At 37.3% G+C, this 13,675-nt stretch overlaps 1 protein-coding gene across 2 annotated transcripts in view; it reads left to right on the top strand.

The window, feature by feature from the left end:
- Positions 1-13,675, top strand: part of PTPRQ (protein tyrosine phosphatase receptor type Q) — a 139,494-nt gene that overhangs the window by 117,163 nt on the left and 8,656 nt on the right. The window contains exons 53-59 of one of the 2 annotated variants that reach the window (XM_054224768.1): positions 1,085-1,111; positions 1,782-1,863; positions 6,919-7,009; positions 8,429-8,505; positions 10,812-10,946; positions 11,059-11,184; positions 13,319-13,467. In XM_054224768.1, the coding sequence (XP_054080743.1) occupies positions 1,085-1,111; positions 1,782-1,863; positions 6,919-7,009; positions 8,429-8,505; positions 10,812-10,946; positions 11,059-11,184; positions 13,319-13,467 (687 nt within the window). The remainder of the gene's footprint in view (positions 1-1,084; positions 1,112-1,781; positions 1,864-6,918; positions 7,010-8,428; positions 8,506-10,811; positions 10,947-11,058; positions 11,185-13,318; positions 13,468-13,675) is intronic. The other variant, XM_054224774.1, reaches the window with a different exon arrangement.

The following is a 13,675-nucleotide window of genomic DNA, read 5'->3' as shown; positions in this document are numbered from 1 at the left end:
ACAGTTGTATTAATCTCACTTTATTATCTAATTTAAAATTTAAATATTTAAGTATAACTTCATAAACCAAAATATTTTTAAAGCAAATTGTTGTCTTTTCTACTAAAATTATGACAGCAGTAGACATCTGTGTTTGTATTATAGAATAGTTTTTGTAGTATTTGTACGTAAGAATATACGAAGGTATACTTACAGCTTTTTTGAAGGGGCACGTTGTCTTTTAAACTGTGTTGCTTCGAACTTTTTGGCTTGGTCTTTTAGACAAGCTTTGTGAGTCTGAGCGCCCAATGTTTGGCTTCTCAATCCATAACATTGAGACACTCTTAAAATGTGTTCAGAGGTGATGGTGATGACCAAGTTTCAAGGCCATCTGGACGTCCCCTGAGTATAGATGCTCATGTAACATCTTCATGAACCTGCTGTGGGATTGAGTTAAAGATTTAATAAGTAGCACAGTTTCTAAATTTGCCATGTACCAGAAAGAGCAGTGAACATGTAAAATGAACGTGGAAACAGGCGTTTATTTTTAAAATCTTTAGAAAAACAGCCATAGCTGTTTGGTTTCTGTAGAGGCACACCAGTAGCATGATTCATCGGTGACTTATTTTAGATATCTGCTTTAAATGAGATGAAATCACACCTATTTCTCTTTAGTGATTATAAAAGGAATCTAGAGGGACTGGCTCAGAAATAGGTGTCTGTATTCAGTCAGGTGAATCCTACCCTTATGCTCTGAAATGGCCCTTAGAAGAATGATGTTGAGTACATAGTGTAAAATGAAGCCTGTCAATGTATATGAAGTGGTGTGCTGGAAGTATGGATTTCCCAGGGCTATATGAGCCCAGAACACTGTAAAATGATCTGAAGACAATGATAGAAACTGTATCTACCATATCCATATCTGCCAATACCTGAGATAAAACCAGAGCAAGACAATCACCCAAAATATCTGACATATAACAGCATTTGAGTTCATGAAAGAAATAAATCTGTTTCTCTAGTTACTTGAGTATTTCATCTAAAATACATGCGCAATGTTGGTTACCTCTCAGCTTGCTACATTTAACAAAAATCTCTGTTGCAGGTTACTTAGTTATAGAAAATCCATCAAGTAAGTTGATTAAAGATTTTTATATTGTGGTCATCGGTGAGTCTCAATGTGTGGTTCCCTCCTCTATGTTTATTGGAAAAAAACTCCAAGCTGCGTATAAATCATAAAAGCATGACTAATTGCATGGTAACTGGAGAAATGCTTTCTCTCTCTCTGGGGTGAAGTCTGCATGTCTGTGTTTTAGCTTGGGAAGTAATACAGGGATATTTAAACTCCTCGGGGTTTAAAAACCATGTCATTATGAGAATGAGGTCACTGCAATATTTTATATGTCTAAAACCTTGCAATGTATAAAATGTTTTCTGTGCGACAAAGAAGTATTATGTACTTTAGAATGCTATGATAACTTTACAAATTTCCATTAATGTCGAAACCTTGCCTTGGAATGCTGTTACCTATAAAAACAATCCTACCCTACAGTACTGTTAACGTTAGCAACGGTAAAAATCTGGTGAGGGGGAACAACAAGGGGAGAAAATGCTTCTATTTTAGGTGACTGAAAACAAACCAAATAAGCATGCTGTAAGCAATTTATAATTTTCTGCCTATCCGTATCTGTTTCTATTGATCTGAAAAGCATCGTTCATTAATAAACTGCAGTTATAAAAGAATAAAAAGAATGACAGAGAAATTCCCTATAGGTTTCTAATTCTTCTGTCATTACTTTCAGGCCAATAAGCAAGAAATCCTTCCTACAACATGTTGAAGAGCTTTGCACAAACAACAACCTAAAGTTTCAGGAAGAATTTTCGGTATGTTGCTAGCAGTTGTCACAACATCGCAAGACCTTCAGTCGTTTCATGTGTCACATTTCATGTCCATTTTAAGCAGGCAAGGCCGTGAAGGACTCTGGCCTTGATAATCAATACCCAATTACCAGGTTGAATGTTTAGAAAGTAATATTACACTGATTTGGATTCTGCTGTCTACACTGCAACCTGATCAGAATTATTCACCTAAGTGACAGCAAAAGGTGATCTTCTTTAGACTCTGATCTTTGCAAGTACGCTGTAATCTTTATGCTTTTACATGTGTAGTGATGCATATGTAGTTTACCTGAGAATGGTTTTTTTAGAAATAGTTTTCTAACATATATACAGTTATATTTAACTGCTTTAAATAAGTTCGTTTTCCTTAGTGATGGTGACCCCAAAAACACAGCTGACATTTATTCTGTGAAAGGTTCAGGCCCCAGTCATACTGCCATGGAACTCAGAAATGTTTCTCTTTCATAGGTTTCAGTGTGTAAAGTAAAAAGTTTGTGCACGGTACTTTGCTTTTTCTTCCTCTACAAATAATAGGTCATACTTGTCATGCTCTTGAGAATAGCCTCCGTGTGAATAGCCTCCATCTCCTTATGTGAGCAGATGAACACAGCAAGCCTGATTTTCTTTCTGAAAAGAGACCAGCTTTCAAAATATACATTACATATAATATAATGCATATATACTTTCAAATTTAAATCTCAAAGTTTTCACTATTTTCATTAAGTAACATTTTTACGGCTATCATATTTTTTTCTAAACAATATCTCCTCTTCTTGTTATTCTAGAATCTTTATCATCATCATTTTTAACACATACGGTCATTTGCCCTCACAAAAATAATTTGTCAGTCTCCAGTGACTTTATTATTTGGGATTTATAGATTTACCATGAATTGCTTACCAGTTGGATTAACAAAAATGAAGACTCAACAATTGGCTTTTCTTCTGTGAGATTATAATATTTCAGTCTCTGAGGGAAAACCAACAAAAGTGTGAAAAGATTAATGGTATTTCCTACAGCTTTTTTGTTATGCTCCTTAGGTAAAATTGGTCTGGATTTAATAATAAAAAGCACCATAAAATTCTCTGAGCAATAAAGTAAGGAGAACTTTTTTTCCAAGAACAGAAGTGTTATTTCACTTGAACAAGAGTGATTATAGTTATATTATGCATGACTGAACAGATGAAAGTTTTACTAGCAATAACATTTTCACATATTAATGTTCATCACTGAGTAGTTTCTAGTGTTGCTTTCTTTAGGTGTGACCCACATTGGATAATCCTTACAGCACTGTAATGCCTTAAAACTTAAACAATAGTGTTTTATCAAATCAAAATCTTGGCAATCCATTTCAAATTTAATGAAATATAAGTAGCTGAGGCCTCATTCAACTAAATTATAGAGTCAATTTATAATATCAACAGGTTTGTATGTCATTTGGGCTTCCATTTTTTTTCTCTCTGAGCTTCAGCTTCCACGTTGCAGAGTGTAGGGAGATCTTCCCAGGTGAGTTGTCCAAGGACAGGCAGAATTGCAGCATAGGTCCGGTCCCTGATTGAGAGTATATTCTATAGTATCTGTTGTCAAATGAATAATAGGACTGACAATGCGCTTGAAATGACATCAGAAATGACAATGCACACAAAAACCAAGCAGACCTCGTCACCTGCATTGTTTCCATCCACATTCATCATTTTAGTTTCACGTAAATGACTCAAGACTCCTCCAATGTGTGTAGGAGAGATGGGCTCAAAATATAAACCCATGGACCATGGTGTCTGAAGCACGTAACTAAAAGCATGTGCTCGCCTGGGCTCTCTGGCTGTGTCTGTACTAGTAAATGCAATTATACCAGGAACTGGACATGTGAATATGGTAATTTGGACTGTTTCAACTAGCGGTCTTCCTGGACAATTCCAAGGTATGTTTTGGTAGGTATAGTCTAGGGATCATTTACAATAGGCGTTTTTTAGACAGCAAACCTGTTTTGGAGTTTTCTAACATAAATGTGGCTCTTTTCATTTCACTCAGTCTTGGAAGCTAGGGACAATCCTGGTCTCATCTAATTTGCTGATTTGACCGAGCTGCTGGGCCTGGAGGTCTCTAGGGTTCAGTCTTGGTCCGCATGTGAGCATGGCCTGTGTGTAAACATGATGAGAAGAGAATCTGGACCTTGGGATGGATCTGGATCCATCTATTGTCAGAAAATACATGTTTAAAGAAACCATAGGGAGCCACAGTAACTGATGGTGGACACCAGCTAGCTGATATTCAGACTTCCAGTTTTTCAGACGATTCATGTGTCTCTCAATACCTTTGGGAAAACAAGTTTTTCTAGTAACTGGCAAGTTTCTGAAACAGAAATACTTCCATAAGTGTTTTACAATAAGTTCTGTTCATGAATAAAAAAGTGAAATACCTCTGAATGTCACCACGTACCATAAGAGTACTACAGTAAAAAAGTGCAAATTAATTATTTCAAAGTTTTATGAGCCTGCAAAGAAATATGGTTTCTGTGATGATTTGTTATTGAATCTGGGAATCCAAGTAGTCTTTCCCCAGCTCCGAAAATAATAATTTAGACTGAAATCCATACTGATGCAGAGAATTGGTGTGCAGCTTTTGAGTACTTGTTCACATATGGAAGCATCATTACAAAAATAACATAATCTGCTTCTCCATTTCATCTCTACTACAAAGTACTGTGCAACAGTGCTACTTCTATACTAGTCAACTGGCAAGCTAAGACACAGAGGAGTCAGGCAAATGGGAAAAGTTAAAGTTCACATGACATGCCTGTGAGATGGGATCCCATGACCTGTAACACCTGCAAAACCCCACAGGCATTTAGTCTATGTTCTTCCTTCATGCAAACTTGAATGATTGAAATTTTGTGGGAGAGTTTCAGCTTTCTGAATGAGAGGAATTTTAACATCTCCACCTTTAGCTGTGTTTTACTGTTCTTATCAAATCCTGACAGGAATGCGCAGAAGTCAGTCTGTCTGAGAACAGGGATCTTTCCTTAGGTTCAGTTGTAGGATTGTGGCTTTACTTCTCTAAGGGATTATTGAGACAAAAGGCACAGGCAAATGAATAGGTTAAAGAAATGTGCCTTCAGAATGGCAGAGGTTGGTTCAAAGACAAGATTTTAAAATAATGAGTGCCTTTAAAGATATTTTTCTACAGTATGTTACAGTGCTTCATTTAGTTTTGTATTTACTTCATGTCGGTTAACCATGCTTTTTAATTCTTTAATGTACGGATGTAAATATAAAGTCAGCCATTCTTTATAAGGTGATTTTAAGTCAGAAGCTTTATTTTTAGAAGGGGCGTAATCATAGACTTTTCATCCCTAGGAAGCATAGATATTAAGAGAGATTTTGAAGGGCGTGGATGGGATCTAGTCCCTTCTTAATTTTCAAAGGGAGATGAGCATCTTAGTTGTTCTCTGCCGTTCTTCTCCTAACTCTTTTCCCAAGGAAATATGTGTCAGAACTTGGAAGAGAAGTCAGGTCCCTTGCCTGAAAGTCCTTTGCTGTCATCGTGAAAACATCTTTCCCCTCCTGTTCAGAAGCACCTGCAGTTATATTGTCGAGGATATAATTGTAGGAGTGAAGTAGTCTTCATGCTTGAGGCCATAGGATTTTTGTCAGATGGTGAAAGAAAGAAATTTCTCATGGGATAATATTGCATATAATACAGTTCAAGGGTTTCAAGATCTTTTTTATGTGTCAAACGTTATCCATTGTACAAAATAGGATATAAGATTAGATGAATTATTGACTTGGTTTATGACATCAATTTTTAAGTTATACCATTTTGCTAATCCTTACATTAAATTATTCTTAATACCTGACCCATCAAATAAGGCTGACAAAATATTTTAATTAACAATGAAAGAAAACCACTGGAATAAAAAATACTCCTGCTTTTTCCATTCTTCATTACCTCATTTATTTATTTGCTAATAGTTGCCCATTAGATTTTATTTATAGAAGAAAAATTGTCTCATATACATGAGCAAAAGAGCACTTGAAAATAATTAATATGGAACCTGATAGTAGGGCTGTCTGCCCCACTTTTGGAAGTAGCCCATCCAGAGAGTAATTGTTAATATTAAAAGAGAAATTTGAAGGGATTACTCAGCACAAGCAGCAAAATTTTGCATTTTACTCATTCAAAGCAATAAGTAGATCTCTTCATTTGTATCTTAGCTAGGTGTTGAAATAGACTTGCATATAACATTTGTCAAAGGGAAAATCTGTTACAGTTAATGTGGTTATTAACTTAGAAATTCTGGCTAAATTCTGTCTTTTCTAAGAGTTTTCTATTCTCTTATCACCACTATGAAATCATCACATTAATACTTTTTCTCCATTAACAAGTAATGAAGTTGTTTCCACTCTTTTACTCAGCTTTGGAAAATATACCTATTTATGTACACAAACACCCCCATCAAATAAGTTCCTCAATATGAATGATTTATCCATCTCTGCCCTTCAGAAACAGAACTAATGACCAGTTATGAAACTCCAGTACAACCCAAAATAACTCTTCCCACCCCTTTCACTAGCAGTCCCGTGAACAATAGATAATTGCCAGTTGTCTCAATTAAATTCTCATCAGTTCTCATGCTGTGGCAAGAACTCTCCCAAGCTACAGGAGTCAGGAAAAGGCATTATTCAAGAGTAAGGCTGAGTCATTAGGGCATGGTAACCAAGCATACAACTTTATGAAGAGACAGCAAAGAACTACCAAAGGTGATGGGCTGACTTTATCCAGACTTGTAAAGGTGAAAGTTCATGTAAGCTTTAATTGTTCAACTTGACAGCATTGTCTGCAGCGCTGCAGCTAACGGTTCTGGTGTAACTGGGGTTGACAGAGAGGTGGAATGCTCTGTAATGCTTTCAGCTGTTCTTAGAAATGCACTCTGTTGCAGAACTAAAGAATTCTTGCTCTTACTGGAGTGATTGTGTCATTTTTTATACTTACTGAAGGTAAAATGCAAAGGTTTGCCAACAAATGTTTATTCCCCTGCAGGAACTCCCCAAGTTTCTTGAAGACCTTGCTTCAACTGATGCTGATCTGCCTTGGAACAGGTCTAAGAATCGTTTCCCAAACATAAAGCCATGTACGTGTGTTTACTGATACCTGTTTTGCTCTCTGCTTTCGGTAGTGCAGCATATATTTGGAACACAACTGTGTTTCTGTTTGATCGGTCTTTGAAATGGCAGAACAGTCATGTCCACATTATGAAATAATTTTCTGTCAAGGAATCTGTCTTTTCATTGTGTTTTTTTAGAGACTTATTTGCAAGTAGCTTTCAACCTGCTCTCACAAGCTTTAATATGCAGGTGCAAGAAACTGTAGCCTCAGTAGTTTCTCAGCTTTGTAATTCAAGCCATGTAGCAAACTCTTTAACATTCTTCCTTGGGTTTTTTTTGCCCTTTAGGGAGTATTTTTTTTAAACATATAAAATCCACATGTTTGTGCATTCAGCTACCTCAGGAGCCTGGGTATGCTTTGTCGTGGATATGTGTACATGTGCTGCAAAGGTCCCACAGAAGATCAGAGTGACTGTATGATAACTTATAAGCCAAGGCTAGATTTTATCACAGGAGACAGGAGTCTGTCTCTCTGTACTCAACACTGCTTCATTTTTCAGTTAATAAGACAAGAAATGTCATTATTATTTTAGGCATTAGCTGTGATGTGAGATGGGGAGCATGGCATTCCTTGGTTAATAATGCTACATTCTGTGCTATTAACTTTTCAGAGCAGCTGTTCCTGCTATCTACTGCCTTGTTCAAGACATACTCTAGGCTACAGTCACTAAAAAAATGATATTTGTGACACACAATGAAATATAAACAGATGAGTTTCATAGATCTTTAACTTTGTATTCTATTTGTATTCTATTTTTCTTCTATTTTTCTGTTTTTCTAAGTCGAGGACCAAACAACAAAATTTGGAATGTTTGTTTTCAGCATTTACATATTCACATCTTGCCTGGTTTTTGTAATTTCCGCGTGCATGCTGTGGGCCCAAATCGGAAACCCTCAATCATTTTATTTTTTCTGTAACAATGAGCTTACCTTATGTTAAGGAAGTAAAAGTATGTAAAGGTTCCAGGATCTGGCTCAAAGCTGTGACTGGACAGCAAGTACACAGGAAAGACCGTCAGCGCCCTGACCCTGCTGTCTGATTCACACGGGGGTTGTCTGTGCTAGAGCAGCATGGCTTAAACTACACTGGCTACCTTGAGGCAGAGGATCCTCCCATACGTACGTCAAATTTGAGGGTTGGGCATGTTCACCATTTTAATAAGAAAGTATTATATTAAAATATGTCTGGAACATTAAAGGATAACCATTCGGTAATGGAAATTGGTTGAATTGCCTTTATAATTAGCGTTCAACGATGTCAAATATTGATAGATTAACAACAATAACATTACTTATGATTTCTTAGCACTCTAGGAACACTTGTTACATGTATCTATGGTTTTTGAACAAATTTTTTAGTTAACTAGACTTTATTTCCATCATAGATAATAACAACAGAGTAAAGCTGATGCCTGATGCTGGGATTCCTGGATCTGACTACATTAATGCCAGCTATGTGTCTGTAAGTAGAGAATTTCTCATATTTTTACTATATTTGTTTTCTGGTAGAAGAAAGTAAAAAATAACTTGCAATAGCAGGATTCTAATTTTTCTTTCATTCACTACAGCTACTGTTGCCATGGCATGCTTCAAGTGATTCCTGTGCCAATGAACACGACTAGTTAAAAATATAAATTATCCTATTTTCCTTGCTAAGCAATGATTTTCAGTAGTAATCAAAACTATCCAGCAAATTACTTTCTATAAGTTGTGTTATACCATTAGCATTAAAGACAATAGTGAAACTCCCGCTGAAGTCAATTGTTTAGCGACAGGCATTATTTTGTCTCTTGGTTCAGCAGTTGGAGCTATTGTGTATGAATAGGACAATGTAAAGATAACTGAAAAAGGGCTTGGTGTGCCCTTTATTATGTTGTGAAAATGATGATGGAGGAAAATGCAAATAGGTTTCTTGAAGAAGAAATGAGTATTATACTTCTAATCCTCAGCTTTCTTCCAAGACCTTCCATTTTTTAATTGCGTTCTCAGTAAATTCTATCTATTTTTCTGTCTCCAGTCTTGCCTGTCTCATTTTTTTCCCATTGAAGCTCCAAGCATCGCTCATAATTATGCATTTATCTTTCTGTAGAAGTGGCTGGTGGTCTCAGGTGAGGTCAAGACTTGACTTGCACTAAGCACTATTCAAACACATAGCAAGACATGCAGAGTGTAGTCTAAACAGATGGCACAATGGCAAGTAGAAATAGTTATTTCCAGGTAACTAAGAGACATTCACAGGGAAGAAGCAATAGAGTTGAGAGTGAATATCTTAACAGCATCTCCCCTTCTCATTAGCAAAAGTTATTTATTCACTTTATATGGAATGTCCTGATTCTGACAGGTGGCAGAAAAGAAGAGCCATGTCACGTTGTTACTTGAGGCTGGGACTATACGCAGAACCACTGAGGGGACCAGGCAGCTTGGAGCGTGGCCTCGCCTTTCCCTTCCTCTCACTGACATGCCAAGGCTTAGCAGGGAACACTAACAGCAACTCCCACAAAACAGCGGGAAAATCCAGCTGCAGAGAGTGTTGCCTGCTAAGATTTGGCATGTCTTTACTGCATACAGGTATCTGATTTTAGGTCCCCGTTCATCCGTGAACAGGCAACTGTCATGTTACCATTTCCCAGGGCTAAAGCTTTGCCCTTTATACGCTCTCACTTCACATATTTGTGGATGCGTAAATATATATGTGCATGTAGCTGTAAATATACAACATATGTGTGTGTGTATTTAGCACCTATTTATCTCGGTGTGTATACATAAGCGTACATATAAAGAAAGGGAAAGAGCAGGCTGGTATACAGTAATGGGAACCTGGATGCTACTTTTACTTTCATTGGTTAAACAAGAAAAAGTCAGTAACTGAACTGTGAGCTTTACATCCCTGAATTACAGTTTCTCACCTCATTCTTAAACTAGGGAGGATTAACATAATTTCTCACTGCCACCTGTTCTCTATATTATAGATGGAAGAAGTAACAGGCAGCTGTGAATTATAGGCCTATAATTCCAACAAGGAGTGTTGCTATAAACCACTGTGTCAGTTGTTTTGAGCAATAAGCAGAACTCTGTGATATTATAGACTGCTAGCTCTACAGCATAAATTTATTGCTATTATTGCTATTGTTATATTAGACCTTCTGTAGTACTTAGAGTTCCTGTAGGGTATGCTTAGTTTCTTTGAGAAACCATATCCATGAGAAGCCATGCACTCACAGCATTTACACAGATTTTTTTCAACGAACTTCCTTCTCCCCAGGTTTTACATCAATTTATAAATGAACTTAACAGCAGAATCGAACACTAAAATAAAAGTCAACCCCTACAGAAGGTTTCTTAAAGACCACTGCTCCTCCGCACTATTTAATTCTACTTTGTTGGCTTCTTCCTGACACAGTTCTTGGTAGCCTCTGGCTGGATTTGCAGTAAGGCTAATGTGAAGGTTTAGATATTTTAAAACGGGAATTACTGACCTGATATCTCTGTAATTTCTCTACTGAATGCATTTCTATTAGGATGGCATTTCCCAAACTTTATTAAAGCATTGGTGCATAACTGATCTAGACGATGGAAAAAATGCCATTACTTCTTCAGGTTTCCAAGGCCATCTGCCACGCAATGGCTATCCAGACCTATGCCGATTAGTTTAGTATGTCTGACAAGGTCCTAGCCTCAGGCATGATAGATACAGGCACAACTGTGAGTCACATGCAAATTCTTTTTTCCTTGCCAGCCATTATGTATTAAGTATTTTCTTTTTCTTAGGGTTATTTATGTCCAAATGAGTTTATTGCAACTCAGGGACCGTTACCAGGAACAGTGGGCGATTTCTGGAGAATGGTGTGGGAGACAAGAGCAAAAACACTTGTGATGCTTACACAATGTTTTGAAAAAGGACGGGTAAGTTACCAGTGTACCAATTAACAGCATTTGATATAATTGGAAATTCTGTATGTAGTTTCCGTCAAGATTATACTATGATCATTGTTAATTAGTAATCATCTCCTTGCAGATAAGATGTCATCAGTACTGGCCAGAAGATAATAAACCGGTTACTGTGTTTGGGGATATAGTGATTACTAAATTGATGGAAGATATTCAAATAGACTGGACCATCAGAGATCTAAAAATTGAAAGGGTAAGCCAGAACTGGAACCTGATTTAATAAAACCCATCCAACACCTCAAAGAACATCAGATGTGCTCCATCCCACCCAACTATCCCTCAGTGTTAGTCTTTTACTTTTTTTAATGCATATGCATTGTACTGCCCGGTTTTCCTGCATATTTTTTTTCATTCCTCATTTGGGTTGGTTTTTTTCCTGAGAATATTCTCCAGTTTCTGTCACAAAGAGCTCAGATATGTGGCTGACATGCTATGAAGGGCCTATCAAGGTTACTGAACCTCTGGTCTGGTGGGAGGTGAAGTTTCTATTTGGACACCTCAGTTGTCTCTTCTAGAAAGGAGTAATCCTAACCATTCTGGGATCAGACAAATCCCTTTGAATGTATCCCTCTCATATTAAAGGGCAAGTTCTCTGGTGCAGCGCAGCTGTTTTTCCTTGTACCACCCGTCATATTGGCCTCCACCCCCAGGAGATTCACCCAATATAAATGAGAATCATCAGTATTACTCCCACTCTTTGTGCTGGGAAGGGGGGTGAGGGGTACAGCATAGACGTTCATCTTTGTCATGATCCACAACTACAGGTTCCACTCTTTGGAAAAATTAGCACCCAGTGTTAAGTCAGACCAGTAGGTAGGCTCAGAAAGCGATCCGGGCATAATGACCCAAGATGAAGTCAGTCTTCTTTTGCACTCCCAACATTGACCTGTGTTGTATGTAATGCAGCCACATCCTAGGACCTGAACTGGGCAATCCAATACATTACCATCCTGTGGCACACGCAGGTGACAAAAGGAACACAGCAGATGATAGGGGATTGTCTCAGTGGTCACCCCATACGGATATGTTGTGCACATAGTACAGGACAATTGAGCATTTTAAAATGACATAGACAAAAGACATAGAGTAGAAAAGGGACAATTTAGAGTAAAAATGCATGCCAGCAAATGCCAAGTCACCTGTGTTAACCAGGGTGAGGCTGAAAAGAAAACAAAGCATAAGCTGAATTGAGTAAGTGATCCATTTACTGTAGCTGAACTACCCTGCACAAGAAGCTGTGTCCTTTATAAGCATTTCATTGCATGTGCCACATTGCTGATTTTAAGATTGTGCTTCATCTTCCATTTACAAATGGATGGATTTTTTATGACCTTCCAGTGAAGGTAAAAAGCATATGTGAGGGAAATCATTCACAATTATTGCCATATTGCATCCAAAGTCACTTCTCTTGTTTTTATGTTGATCAATTTTAAAAATACAGACCCAAAGTAGTTGCTACATATAATTGTTCACAGTTGTTCAGTGTCCCTTGCAATAGGAAAAGAGCAAGTGGTTGGTTCAAAATACATTTAAAAGTTGATTAAACTGTGGTACTCCTTGCTGCAAGATATTGTGAATGCTAAAGACTTAAAAAATCTGGAGAAATTAGTAGAAGAAAATTCTGACAATTACTACTAAATTTCAAGATATCATCTCTAACTGAGGCAGTTCACGTATCACAAACGATTACGAATCGAAAGGATATTCGGTGGAACTATAGACACATTGTTGTCATGTTTTATAATTTTCCCTAAGATTTTTTCTTGCCTACTGTTGGAAAACAGGATATTGGTCTAGACAGGCCTTTGGCATGATGCTGTGCTTTTATTCTTATGTCCTTCATAGTTAATTTAGATATCAGATCATAACCTGCTCTTTTCTTTGAGTTTATATTGCTGCTGCTCTGATTGAGAGGGCATCAAACACTTGGAAAACATATCTGTGTTTACCAACATATGTGTGTTTGCCTTTATTACATTCGATCAGTCCTAGAATGGTTGCTTTTCCCTAAATAAATTTGTTGTCCCAACGCATTAAACTTCTAAACAAGCTATAGAAGCTTCAACCTGTAGTCTACAAATTACATTGATGTAGTGACTGAAGTCAAATGGAGAGTGACTGCTGAAGACGTTAATACTTTCTAAAAGATGGACTTGATGCCAGCTCTCAAAAAACCTTCACAATGAATTATCCCTTGATACAAGCACATCTTATTATGCTATTTTGCCTTTCATTTTTACATGAAATTGCTGAGAAGGTTAGATGCAGCTTACCAGATCTTCTGTCACATTTCTTCTGCAAACACTGCCTTATTTTATATTTCGCAGCATGGAGACTGCATGATGGTGCGACAGTGTAACTTTACTTCTTGGCCAGAACATGGAGTCCCTGAAACTACAGCACCAATTATCCATTTTGTAAAACTTATCCGTGCGAGCCGAGCACACGATAATACACCAATGGTGGTTCACTGCAGGTAAGCATATTCACCAAATCATTATTTACTATCTTAGGATTTCAAGTGCATATTAATGCTGAGGGAAGTTGCAAGAAGAACGATGAAAACTGAGTGCACAGGTGTGGTTCCAGTATGGACAACAGTGAAGGTTTTTTAGTGGTGCTCCTTAGTCCTTTCTAGGAGTAAAATGCCAAAATGTGTCTGTTCTTCCACTTGTGGAAATCCC

This window comes from Rissa tridactyla, chromosome 1 (assembly GCF_028500815.1).
Source record: "Rissa tridactyla isolate bRisTri1 chromosome 1, bRisTri1.patW.cur.20221130, whole genome shotgun sequence".
Lineage (NCBI taxonomy): Eukaryota > Metazoa > Chordata > Aves > Charadriiformes > Laridae > Rissa > Rissa tridactyla.
This window is presented reverse-complemented; position numbering and strand designations above follow the sequence as displayed.